Below are 13,508 nucleotides of genomic sequence, written 5' to 3' on the forward strand. Positions count from 1 at the left end.
ACACACACACACACACACACACACACACACACAATCACACACAATCACACACATTATAGATACTGTAGCTACAGCACGAGGCTTGCAAGTGGTTTTAGCTTCCTGTCACCCTAAATTAATAAAATAAAGTCATACACACTTACACACACTCCATCTTTGCAAAACCCAGTGTCAACCTCACAGCAAGACAAAAAACCCACAAAACTGAGGTTATAAACAAAAGGAAATGAGTTAGATTTTTCAGATTATGACTTCACAATAAAAGTGAATATATATACTTTTGTGTTTGTTTGCCACAGCATCAGAAACAAAATATATCAATTAAATAAATTAATAATATATATTTGATTTAAAAAAAAAAAAAAACCACATAATCTTTCTCAAGTCTGCACAGCCAAACAAAAAAAAAGAATGAAACGTCAGTGATAAATTCCTGTTATTATAGCTTAAAACATTTTGACCTTATTTGAACTGATATCTCAATTTCTGCATTATAGTAAATGTGTGTGTGTGTGTTTTTTTTTTTTTTTTTTTTTTTTTTTTTTTTTTTTTTCCTCTCTAAAATGGAAAAGAAGACATTTTCAGAGCTGTCTGAAGCTTTAAAAATGCCATCCAGGTATAAATGGGCTTCATGAAACGTTTGGCTCCCCACAAAATAAATCGATGCCAATACTGAAGAAGCTGCTCCCATTGATTTTCCACGTCCATCATTCTGTCAAATCACGCGGCACAGGCAGCTCTCTAACCCGCCTGAGTAAAGCAGAATTAAAATAACTTTTGCAAGACTAATAGTCGATTCAGCATTAAGATTAAAATCCAGCATTGTTGCTTAATGGTTAAAAAAAAGTTCTGCAGAAAAGGACCTTTATAGAAGCACAGCAGGAAAACAAAACCCAATATTCTCTCCTGTGTAAAATAATGCACATTGAGTCTTTTCAAAGTTATATTATAATTCTTTTTTATTTTAGTCACGCTTGAAGCTATCGCAAATAAATACAGTGATCCCCACATGGATCCAGTCCCTGCATGAAGTACAATATAAAACTCATTGGGCCTAAATCTCCTTTATAAATGTATAATTCTTTTGTTACTACTGGTATCCTAAGGCCGAGGCTGTTGTCAGTCTTTGTCCATACAAGGCGTACGGGGAGTAGTAAGGCCCGGTGGCCGCAGGCACCGGCACCGGGGCCCCGGGAGTGGGCAGGGGGCTCTTTGAATACGGGTGATAGCGGCTGCTCAGTCCGAGAGGGTGATGGGGGCCCCTGAGGGCCAGCGTGCCGGGGCTGCCCGGGCTGCCATTGGGAGGCATATGCATGTGACAAGCCATAGCAGCGGCGGCAGCGGCGTTGGCGAGAGAAGATGACCCTGCGTACCCGGATATCAACTTCTCCGTTCCCGCAAAGGCCGTGTGAGTCCGCAAGTGACTGAGGAGCTCCTCGGAGGAGGAAAAGCGCTTATCGCAAGGTCCGTTCGCAGACACCCAGTTACACACGTGCGGGAGGGGGTCATTGGGCAGCATAAACCCGTAAGGATATAGGGGATGTCCGCTGAACGATGGGGTGGAGGAGTGCACGCCGTGTAACGGGTGCGTCGGGTACATGAGCGGGTATCCAGATTTGAGCGCAGAGGCAGCCGCAGCAGCAGCCGCAGAGTCATGTGCGCAGTTCGCGCTGGACGCACCGGACAAATGGCTTGTGCAGTGGTAGCTCAGGCAGTAGGGGTCTCGACAGAGACTAGCAGACATTAGAGACGGCGGGGACGCTCCAGCCAAGGGACTAGTCCCTGCTTTACTGCATCCCAGTGAGCTGGCAGCAGCGAACTGTGCGCTTAACAGCTGGCTGCTAGATTTGGTGGGGTCAAGGGTCATTCCATGAGGGAGGAACGGTTGCGGGTAACCATAGGCACCCGCTAAACTTCCAGGGTAGGAAATACCAGCAGGTGGCAAGGGGAAAACTGCATGACCGGGCTTGTAGGGGGAAACAGGGGCCACCAGTCCAGAGCCGAGGACGGAGGAGGATGATGAGGTTACAGATGGCGAGTCTGATGTAACAGTCTTGGATCCAGATGTGTTCTCCTGGTGTTGGCTGCCATCGGAGGTAATTCCACTTATCCTATGGTTACCGTTACTCTCAGTCGTACTGGTTTTATTGCAATCAGACTCCTTCTTCTCCTCCTTGTCCCCCGCTTTGCCTTCAGGCGGCAGTGGAGAGACTGAGGTGCAGGAGCTGGGGCTGCCTGTCCTGGGGGTGAACGGCTGGCAGGTGGCGCTAGGAACTCGGAAACTGGTTTTATCTCCACTCAGGCTGCTGCTAGAGTCCTTCTTCTCTGAGGCTTTGGAGTAAGGTTTGAAGCTAGACTTGTCGTCGGCTCCGATGTCGCTCATTTTCAGCGGGCCAGATTTGGTCTCCTTGTCACTAGATCCATTTGAGGTCACAGAGGACAGTTTGGAGGAGGACGGCGGGTCCGGTTTGCCGATCTGAGAGCACGTTTGGGCCAAAAGAGCCAGTGGACTTTTCTTGGCATCCAGCTGTGAAATAAGACAAAATTAAATTAATGAAATTCATAAAAACACTTGTAGATGACACTTGGGCTAAATACGAACAGATGACAGCTACGCGTATTTGCGCACGAACTTATCTCTGGATGAAACTCAACAACTCAGCATAATGAAGAGGGGACGTACACACACATACGCACACATACGCACAGCCGATTTACATGCGATACGAGATAAGAATGTACAACTGCTACACTTCCGAAAATGACATTACAAACATGAGCATACATTTCCTATAAAAGGTTATTGATATCTAAAAACCAGTCAAAAATCTACATCTCAGTTTATTATTTTAGTGCACAAAAAAAAGAAGCTCAGCAAAATTTTGAGAAACCAAGTCAGGAATCTGGTAAAAACAAATTACAAAAAAAGAGCATTCAGAGCTATTCTTCACATGGTCTGAATAAAATCTTCAGTTACTTTGTCCACAGAATTCATCCAGTGATATCTCTGGAGTCCAGTGGCTTCAGAGTGAAACACTTTAAAGCGAATCGCCCGTGTGCGCGAACGTTTTTCACGAAAAATCGTTATGGTGCTTACCTCGATGGGACTGACAGGGGTGGACGGTAAAGGCTGGAGGTATTCCGGGTGTAAAATGTGTCCTGCCCGCGCCGTGAGCATTTTCAAAACCTTTATGGGAAGACGACTGGCTTGGCGAGAAGGGTCTGCGGGAGAGACTGAGTTGTGGACTGATAGCTGGCGGATCTTCACTGCGCCCCTCTCCCCCGAGGAGCCGCTCTCCCAAGCTGGATTCGTGCTATTTCTCAGGACAGAGACCGTGGGCGATGTGATCATGACCCAATTCTCGTGGAAATGGTGGAGAAATACATGTGTAGGGTAAAGAAAGCCAAACACTCAGGACGTCAGACGGTTAAAGAAAAAAAGCCTTCGCCACAGATGAAAGAAACAATGTTAAATCCTCAAAAGAGACGCGGGAGTGTGTGTGGGCAGAATCCGTGCGCTCTCACAGCCGCATTGCTTCATCCCCGGCGTCGCTCTGACAGTAGTGTGGCTGCGGGTCCGAGAGCAGACTCGGTTTACGTGGGCAGGAGGGGGATCACTCCGCCTCCTCGCGAGCAGCATCTGAATTAGTCCGCAGATCACAGCCTTTTTGCCGCCTCCCAATCAAAAAGAGATCCCGAGGTGATCGGAGGGCTGAGGCAATGTGACGTTTCCTCCTCACACGGGTGTCTATTTCATATCTCACCCACTCCGAGCGCTTTTAATTTTGAGTTTTTTTTTTTTTTTTTTTTTATATATGCGTCTCTGCGTAATTGGTGCTTTGACGCATGCGCCGCCCCACGCGTCCTGTGTGGTTTGTGTGGTAGGTGGACCAGGATAACCAGTGGATGAAGATGACCAAAACTTATTTATGTCACGTGAGCGCAAGATGTATTTTTAATTAAAACAAATTCATCCGAAAAAGCAAGATACTGCGCAAATTAACACCTCTGGCCAAAAATCATTGTTTTTACTTGAAGTAAGCGAATCTGAGCTCATTTTCATTTGGTTAAATGGACTGCAGATAGTTGAAGCCCAGAATGTCTCGCCCTTGCAATAAATTTATTTGAAAAATAACCAACCCAGGGCTTTTCTGGTCACATATTCACCCCGACGCGCACAGATATCCATCGCCTTGTTTCACATTTTCTGCAACTTTCTCCTCTCTGTCACGCAGCCTGTCATCTGTCAGTTCCCTGTCCTGCACGCCAGTTATCTGTCAGCTGTCTGCACATTTTTTTTTTTTTTTTGCCTCTTCTCAGTCAGATTCAGGTCAACTACTATACAGTGAATCCATGTGAAGTGGAGAGAAAGAAGTGCTGTGTCTCTCCCTCTCACTCCTCCATCATCATTTAGGCCTGTTATAGTCTGTCTGCTCTGGTAAAACTCAAAACTGTGATTTGTTTAATTGGAGATAAGCATACTTCTTTTTTTTTTTTTTTTTTTAAACAGAGCCCTAATTCTGCTCCAGACATCTAATTAATGTCATGTCATTTTTGTATTTTTTGTTTTTTTGTTTTATAGATTAAAAATATTCCTCCACATTTCTGCCACATTCAAGCCAAAAAAAAATCCTCCCTTTTATTCCAAGAGTGCTTAAAAAAAGCCTCTTGTGGCTGCTATTAATCATTAAAGCTTCCACATTTCTTCCCATCGAAATAGACCCACTTATCTTATTACTCAATAGCCTATAAATGTCTTGCTGATCAGGCGAAAGTTAAACATATGCAAGTGTTTTTTGATTGATAACAGGGGTGCTGTTTTCGGCAACGGCTGTCAGGCTCTGACACAGCGCTTTGAGTTATTAGGGCAGAGAAGGGCGACCATAAATTTCCACCGTCAGGCAAAAACTCCTTTATTGTGGACGTGATGGATGGCTCGCCGCGGCAGGCACCAAATTCTCGGCTTTATCCTTAAATGGCTGCACATTTTTTTTTCTTCGTCGCCGTAATTCATTACTTTTAAACAGAAAGCTTGAAACTCCCGCAAGTATTTTCACACAAGGACACGTTTATGAATCACCCAGGGTCCGTGCAAATACATGTGTTTACAAGCAGGGCTGGGTACCTCAGGTCGGTGATTATGCAGAAAACAAGCTTCTATCTGTATATTGCGTTTAAAGATTAAGGATGAATATTTTCATTAAAGGATTAAGCAATGTGTGTGTGTGTGTGTGTGTGTGTGTGTGTTTTCTTTTATAAGTCCCTTAGAGCTCACATTTTGTAGTGAATTCAGTAAAAACACACCAAACTCAAACTTTTGTGAATAAAAAAAAAAAGGAAGGTAAACCAGAGTCAGGGTTCAGTGAATAGTTTCAGCAACATACAAAGTTTCTTTATTAAGCAGAATCTATGGGCAGTTTGTTACCCTTGTCCAATATGTAACCTTTTCTTTTCACCCCCTAGAAATGATTTTTTATTCATAAAAATGTCAGAATGTGTTCGTTAGATACGCTTTCAGTAATGACCTTTTTAAAAAACTTCTTTTCTATTTTCTATTTTTTTTTTTTTTTGAACAGAGCTGTACTGTCTTTATCTTTACCCTGGGTCCTGGATAAATAATAAACACAACACCACACACCTCGGCAGAAACTATGACTGTGTTGAAAGGACAAAGTTATATTTTTTGTTAAAGTGTTTTCTTTGAATTTATTCAGGGTCTTATAAAATCTAAATGTGGTAAATGTGTGAGATTATCCTCCACCTCCCTCCAGCACTTCTTTTTTTTTTTTTTTAGTTTAAGTGTTAGTCATGATGTTATACTGTGGTGCTCGTCTGTGCAGGGACAGCCTTATGTGTGTGTTTGAGACAACTTCACAATTTATCATTTAAGTTGATTAAAAACTGAAAATAATGGCAGTTAAAGTCACAGTATCAGGAGCTGCTTTTATTCCTGTATTGTATAACGTAAAAACTTACCCAGATGGTTAATCTGCACTGCAGGGTCTTTAGACAAACAGGCATTTGATAGTATATGTTCAGCTTGTTTTGAATCAAACTCTTGAACTCTTTTGTCAGTATTTGTTCTATGAAATTATAACTGACCTCGTGATGAAGTGCAAAAGTATATTAGTATATTTTTGTGAAATCTGCTTTTCTTTACCAGACATGTCGGAGGTTGCTGGCCAGCAGTGGAAGATTTATCCATGCAGCATGAGGGTAAGTCACCGCTCCAGTCACATTATTCTGTTCTCTTTAGACTTGGGCATGTACATTAAAAACATCACAAAGGACCTGTAACTGAAACTATTAGAAAAGCGACAAAAACTCAGGTGCAAAAGCCCTTGACATATAGCTTTCAAGAAAGGATATGGTCGATAAATGCGACATTATAATGTCAGGCAAATGGAATAAGAAATTCCCTCGACATGACATGAAAATTCACCTTGTGGCAGGCGGCGCAGGGCGCGCCGCGTCAGCAGCCAGACAGGCCGACTGGATCTGACAGGTAAAAAGGGGAGATGATGGTTAGAAGGTGCTATTGTTTCATGCCGCTTTCTTGACCTGTCAGGTCCCGGCGCAGAGGCCTGGATCGAGGACCTCCTTGTCACATGAAAACAGTCTTAAAAGGCCGTTATCCAGACTATGGTGATTGCTCCTGTTTAATTGATTTGCTTTGCACTGAGGCCTGTCACATTAATAATGGTTAAGTACAGTCCCAGTGTGTCACGCAGAGTGGTGCGTCTATCGGGAAATTAACAGCCTTAACTAACTGCTGTCTGTGAGGCAAGAACTGTGGGATCATATGAGATGCAGCAGCTTCATACTTAGTCTGAAACTATGATGTTTCTGCTCTTTGTTGATGTGCAGCAGCTGTTCATTTTCTTCTTTTTGACCTCTTCATTTAAGTAGCTATATATATATATATGTATGTGTGTGTCTATATTATATCCCCTTCTCATTATGAGCTACCATCCAGAGTAAAACAGAGGGCTATACTGACAAGTAAATGGTGTTGAGTGAATAAGAGTCAGATTACACTCACCACCACTTCACAGGAGCCTTTGACAAGTTGCAGTAGACATTAAGTCTCTGATATTTCCATGACTGACTGACAATTTGAAATTGCTCCCATCACCTTGATAGCATGGTAATGCACCTTGCATGTGGACTGTCTTTAAAGTGCAGGAAATTAGACTCCAAGTTGAGAGTCGCCTTTCAAGCAAATATGACAAGAAAATAGACTGCTTTTCTTCAGCACCCAGAGAAGGGAAAAAAAAGACCCCACAGAAGCTGGCACGGAATAAGAGGTTATAGGAGAATGTGTCAGGAAGTATTACGGATATTGTGTGTTTAAGACAGGACATTTCAGATACTTAGAAGTCATACCCATTCCCCTTGACTACACCCAAGATATTTTTCTGCAGCCCCCCCCCCCCATCTGCGTCAAATACTGTAGCGTTGACTTCATTTGCAAGCGCTCAACTCGGAGCTGACATGAAGAACTTACACTATCTCGCCGGAAGTCAGACGACAGGAGCGCAGCATGACAGAGAGAGTTAGAAGAGTTGAGGTGCTGCCAAGATCACGGCGGTGAAGGGTCTTTTTCACTTTGTCTCCTCAATTAGTTAAAGCTGGTCAGGAGTAGGAAGTAAAGCCTATGGAGATTATATGCTGTCGTCCACTTGCAATCAGGTAAGTGAGGATCCTGGCGGGGCTGTAGTCATGCTGTAGAGAAGAGTTAACTTCACCTACACTCCCTGTTAGCACTGGAACCAGTGGCTCAGTTCATCCTGACAGCTGCCATATTACTGCTTGAGAACTCTGTGAAAACTTCAAGAAGCTGCTGTAAGACCCGCTGTACTGTCATGGTGACATCTACGTGCGGCACGGGACTTGAGTTTGTTCGCTTTGATTGCCATTAAGGTTACAGCTAGCAATTATTTGCGTTGTTAATGAATGGATTATTAATGAGTTTGCAAAGATATGAAGCAGAAAAAAACAGCACATCCTCACATTTAAAGACAGTTCAGAGACAGTTTAGCAGTTTTTTTTTTTTTTTTGCTTGATAAATGATCCATTATCAAAATTGTTGCTGATTAATTTTCTGGCGATCCACTAATCGATTAATCAACAAACGATTTCAACCCTCTCACTTGTTTTTTACATTGAACCTCAAATGCGTTAAAGAAGACGCCACAACCAGTGCATTTGTTTGTCAGTGCACCAGCAACATTCCCCACATCTGTACACAGGCAGCACTAGATGCTGATCCCTCACATTTACTTGTCTAGATTTAATTTATGGAGCCTAAGCCGGGGTGAAAATGTACAGGTAGCGTGTTATGACACTGGAAGCACTGTGCAGGTCGGGATGAATGTCTGTGATGGGCAGATTATTCAGACTAAAGTAGGCCTAAAGAATGATCTTGTCACATTTCACAGGCAGGATTAGGGATACACAGGAGGAGCGCTTCAGTCAGGAATTAGCGTCATGTGGTCTGCTGGAGACAAGCATGCAAGGTATTCGCCGAGACAGGCTTGGACACTTACTGCTCCATTTGTCTACTTAGTGATCAAATACCAAGGTTGATGGTTATTTCACTGTCGTTTGTGGTTTACGTGACATGCATTCATCTCTAAGTTGTGAAATTGTGCGAATTTCGGAGAACAGAACACCCTGTGGACATCCAGAACCAGGTTTCGTTTTTATCCATATATTACATGCCATTATACATATAAATTTATACAAAAACATCATCAGATACAACACATGATGCCATCACGAAGTGTAGCCCATAGCAGCACCTACTATATTTGTGGCTTTGCATTTTAAATGGAAGGGAGTGTGAGTGTCTCCAGGCTATCAGAATGAGCTATTACCACGATGATTGAAGAGTGAGGGAGCAAGTGAGCTAAAAGACAAAGTAGAAGCGGCCTGACAAATGAAATCAAACTTCATAAGACCTGCCAGTGGTGTCAGTTGTTATCCATATCTCAAGCGCATTATGGTACTGCAACGCAGCATACTGCCTTCTCATCTGTCGGCTCAAATTCATCACATTCTCGACTGTTTCTTTTAAGTCACAAGTGTCAGTGTGAAGAGGAGTCTTAATTGACAACTGAGTGGCACAGACGTGGACCGCTGCCTTTATTTTGGTGCCAAGAAGGGTTGTGTTGTTTTGATGAGCTATTATTGGCAGAAGCCAGTAGCAGATAGCAGCCGGCCTGGATATGGGAAGTGACATCAGACAGAGAGGAGCTTGTCATTGTCTTCAGGCGAGTTCAATCTAGCTGTAAGTTAGGAACAGCCTGTTGAAATGTCACTCAAAAGACTTTCTTATCTTTGGAGAGGAGAAATTGGGGCTCATTTGGTGAAATTTTATCTGAAATTATTTAGACGTTTGGCATCCGCTTTTTGAATAGCTAAAACAGGTTGGCATGGCTTCAAGAAGATTCTTTCTGCTAAATTAGACTTATTATGTCGAACACAGAAAGCTATCATCAGCCTCCAGTCTTCATATGCAGCACATTTGAGATCTGTAACCTAAATTTGCTGCAGTTTTTCTCAACATATTATTCATTTGTCAAATTTGACTGGAGGACTGATACTCTATCGTAGCATAGGGTTTAAGTAAACATAATTAAAGGCATGTCCAAAGCTCCACATTTCCTTCCTTACCTATACTGGTACCAAGCCATGCACATAGTTTTGATGTATATATGTGTTTTGAAAAATTAATCATTCAAAATGGGCTATTTTTAAGTGGATCCAGGGATAACTATTCACAGTGAGCTCTGTGGATTATCCAGGGTAACTAGGACATTGTTTCTAGAAAGTGATGCCGCTGCTGAATTTTTAAATATATTTTTATTCATGCATGCACCGTGGCTCTAGGGATGGCAGTGTTGGTTTCTCTGCTGGCGGATCAGTCTGCAAGTCCATCGCTTTGGTCCAGATTGAAATATCTCAACAACCACTGGATTGATTGCCATTAGATTTGGTTCAGACATTCATGGTTTCCGCAGGATTAATCCCACTCACTTTTCCTCTAGCGCTGCCACAATTTGAATATATGAATGAGTATCGCGTCTCCTTAGATGAATTATAATAACTTTAGTGATCCCTTTAGTTCTCTCTTGTCTGTATGTTGATTTGTGACTGATTACCACCACCACCCTCAGCTGTACTTTGCGTTTGGTGCTAATTAGCAAATGTTAGCATGCTGACATGCTGAACAAAGATGATGAAAACTGTCTTGCTATCAGCATGTGAGCATGTTAGCATGCCGATGCTTAGCACGAGCTGCTAGTCTTAGTGCAGTAAACACTGCAACTTTTCACCTCCATTGTCTGGGGGCGGAGGCAGAACTCTCAGAGATGGATGTCTCAAAACATGAGCGAATAAAACAAAACTATCTGCATGGGTAGATCCCACTAGAGCTGCGAGTGAGGAGTGAATATGTTTGTGTAATTTCGGTGAACTGTAAATATGATTTGAGGACCGGATTGCACTCACCATTACAACTAATGTAAACTGTTGTTCTTGATACTATAACCAGCACTCTGAGCACATCTGGCATTTATAACCAGCTCACAGTAAATCAATGAGGCGTCTGTAACGTGGAGCTCAATAGACGCTCTTAATAATCACAATGTTCTCCTCTGATATTCACTCAGCTGGAGTACAGTGTAAATAAATAGCTCTCAGCGCAGTGCATCTTACTGTACATTGATCATGAGCACGAGACCCCAGGCAACAATGCACAGAAGAAAAATGGCTTCCTTATTTTCAGTCATCCGAGGCTCGGTGCAGCCCCTTAATAGACAGAATCAGAATGTCTGCTGCAGTGTTGCAGGCTTTATGAGACCATTACTGCTTTTTATTGTGTATCCCTGGACTAATGGCTTTCTATAGTTCCTCTGATTTACGGCCCGTCAGCTTTGTGGCTGTCCATTAGAAAGGGAGGTTGACATCAAGCCAGTGGCTGAAGTGCCCACTGTTAATAAAAATAAGGAAGTCATGTCTCACACATAGACGCCAGGCTCCTTTAAACCTCTGTTCCAAAACACATTCACGGCTGCTTGTTTTTGTCTTTTCGTATGCTCCCCTTCTACTTCATAGGTGCTTTTATTAAGTCATTTACTGTGAACAAATATTACACTGTTGCTGAGTGACATAAATGACATGTCTACAGTTAGCAGGATAAATAAAAGTCTGTCATATCCATTAACACTAATGTTTGGAATGAGCTGCATTAAACTGGGTTTTTATGGGTGCTTTATTATAGTGCATAAACTGTGATCCTCGCACTTAAACACATCATTAAATATTAGTTTGTCATTAGGTTTTTATATTAAACCTTGCTTTTTTGTTTTATGTGTTAATGGAATAGGTGTTTTACACATATGAGTCAGTCACACATAGACGAGACTTACTGGTGCTGACGACAGTTATACCTGGCAAACACCGGTAACCTGAAAGGATAATTCCAGTTTATTACAACTTGCATCTCATTTTGTAGTTTTGGCAATCGATTACTGTAACATTATACTCAACAAAGTCATAGCTGAGGTCTGGAAACATGGTAACATCGCTAAAAAGAAGGGAGATGGCAAGAAATGCTGATTTAATTTAATTTTTAAAATTAATTTAATTTTTTCACTTTATTAGACAGGGGACCATATAGATGCTACGTTTTAAACCCCAAGGCCACCAGTATGGCCCATGATGAGAGTTTAACCCCCCCCCCAGTTAGCCAAACTTATTTGAAGGAGAAAACAAAGGTGTACAGTAAATTCTGACCTAAAATGGCTAGTGTAAACATTTTGTGGTTCAACTTTGTCCAAGGATACTTACTGTTGTTGTGATAGCAGAGTTTTCACCAACAATCTGGGTGTGCTGATTCCTCTAAAGTTGTTTAGATAATCTCACTTAAGTGTTCATCTGACTGTTTATGTTTCTTAGCTGTTTTGCCACGTTCCTGCATTTTTGCAATTACTCCGCTGAGTGATCACGTGATAGAGATGATGGCCAAAACAAAACTGTTTAAATGTCATAATGGACAGGAATGATCCTTTTAAAGAAAATCTTTGTTCTCTCTCGAAGAAAATATTAATTTGCAGAAAGTAGAGAGTAGTTCTTTTCCACAGCATAAAATTTAACATGCAAAGCAGGAAAGCTCAGTTGTGAACCATTACATTAATGATGGCTCTGTTCCATTTAGGTGTCCTAGTTCGAGGTCCAGCTGTCATACATGCTGGCTCACTGACATGACTTAGTGGGACTCCTGAAGGAATGGAGCCATTGTTAATATTAAATAATTACACAATGTTATTAGTTTCACCTGTGGTTTTGCAGCTATAAGTAGTCAAAATGTTTTGATATTTGAAGTGGATCAGCCTTTGAATTCTAATCAGATCCGTCTTTAAATTCCTACCAGACTAGACTCGGATGATGATAAGTTCAAGCAAATCATTTCCGTGCCCATTTCCAGGGGGCATTTCCAAAAAAAAAAATCGGAAATGCAAAGATCACAGATGTAAATCAGATCATTTACCTGCTCTTTGTTACGGCTGCCTCACAACGTGAGCACATGCAGACAAACAGGAAGGAATGTTTAATTTAAAGGGGATCGTAAATGGATCACTATACAAGAAAGCCACCTCAGACTTTTATCTCCGTTGGCTCTTGTATGACCTTTCATACTGCATTTTTTTTATGTACAGCTGGACTAACTTTAAAGCCTGCTGAGTCGCAGGACAGCGCTCTTACCTCAGATAATCTGTCCTGAATCTTCCATAAACCTCATTTTATTAGCTCATACACAAGGATCATCCATGTGGAATTAGAGCGAAAAAATTTTAACCGTGACAATTTAACTTCCTTCAGATGTTCTGACAGGAAATCACATTGTGCAAAACACAGAACGCAGTTGTTGTACACGACTGCATGTGATACATAATTAGCGAAATTTGCTCTGAAAACCGCAGATACCTCGTCAATATTTCGCCGTCTTTCCCTAATTGTTAGCGCTGTATCAGAGCCACAGGCGGGGGTTAGGCAGGTGATCCCTGACGGGGGTGGAGCCCGTCCTGCTTCACACAAAATCAATTCTGGCCTTTGGTGTTGGCAAGCCAGCAGGGTTGGGGGCAAGGAGGGGGAACACATGTCTGACACCTCCTGACTTTTTCATGAGGTACTGTTTGAAGTTTTAAGCCCCCACAGAGGATTCTTGGGGCGATGAATATAAAAGGGGGTGCAGCTTAAAGCTCAGGCATATTATCATCAATGAAGACTGTTACCCAGTTTGATGAAGAAAGTCAAATATTTTTTATTTTTTTATTTACCATCACCTTTCATTTTTAAGACCTGGAAAGATAAATACTACACCCGTCAAAGTCTAATTTATGTGAATGCTTCTCCAATAATGGCAAGTATTTTCTTTCATGATGGACGTGCTTTCATTATAAGCTCCTCTTAAGTCGTCCTTCTCTAGAGTGGTTCTGTTC

At 42.1% G+C, this 13,508-nt stretch overlaps 1 protein-coding gene across 1 annotated transcript; it reads right to left on the reverse strand.

Moving 5' to 3' along the window:
- Nucleotides 1–932: 932 nt before the first annotated feature.
- Nucleotides 933–3,749, reverse strand: LOC111657080 (zinc finger protein 503-like). Its single transcript, XM_023409058.2, has 2 exons — nucleotides 3,098–3,749; nucleotides 933–2,527 (listed from the first exon to the last, which is right to left on the reverse strand). The coding sequence occupies exons 1-2, from the start codon at nucleotides 3,350–3,352 to the stop codon at nucleotides 1,091–1,093; spliced, it is 1,692 nt and encodes a 563-aa protein (XP_023264826.1). The 5' UTR covers nucleotides 3,353–3,749; the 3' UTR covers nucleotides 933–1,090.
- Nucleotides 3,750–13,508: the final 9,759 nt, after the last annotated feature.

The sequence above is a fragment of the Seriola lalandi genome, unplaced genomic scaffold (genome assembly GCF_002814215.2).
Source record: "Seriola lalandi dorsalis isolate HSWRI2012SDOR001 ecotype SW California unplaced genomic scaffold, Sedor1 jcf7180002054383, whole genome shotgun sequence".
Lineage (NCBI taxonomy): Eukaryota > Metazoa > Chordata > Actinopteri > Carangiformes > Carangidae > Seriola > Seriola lalandi.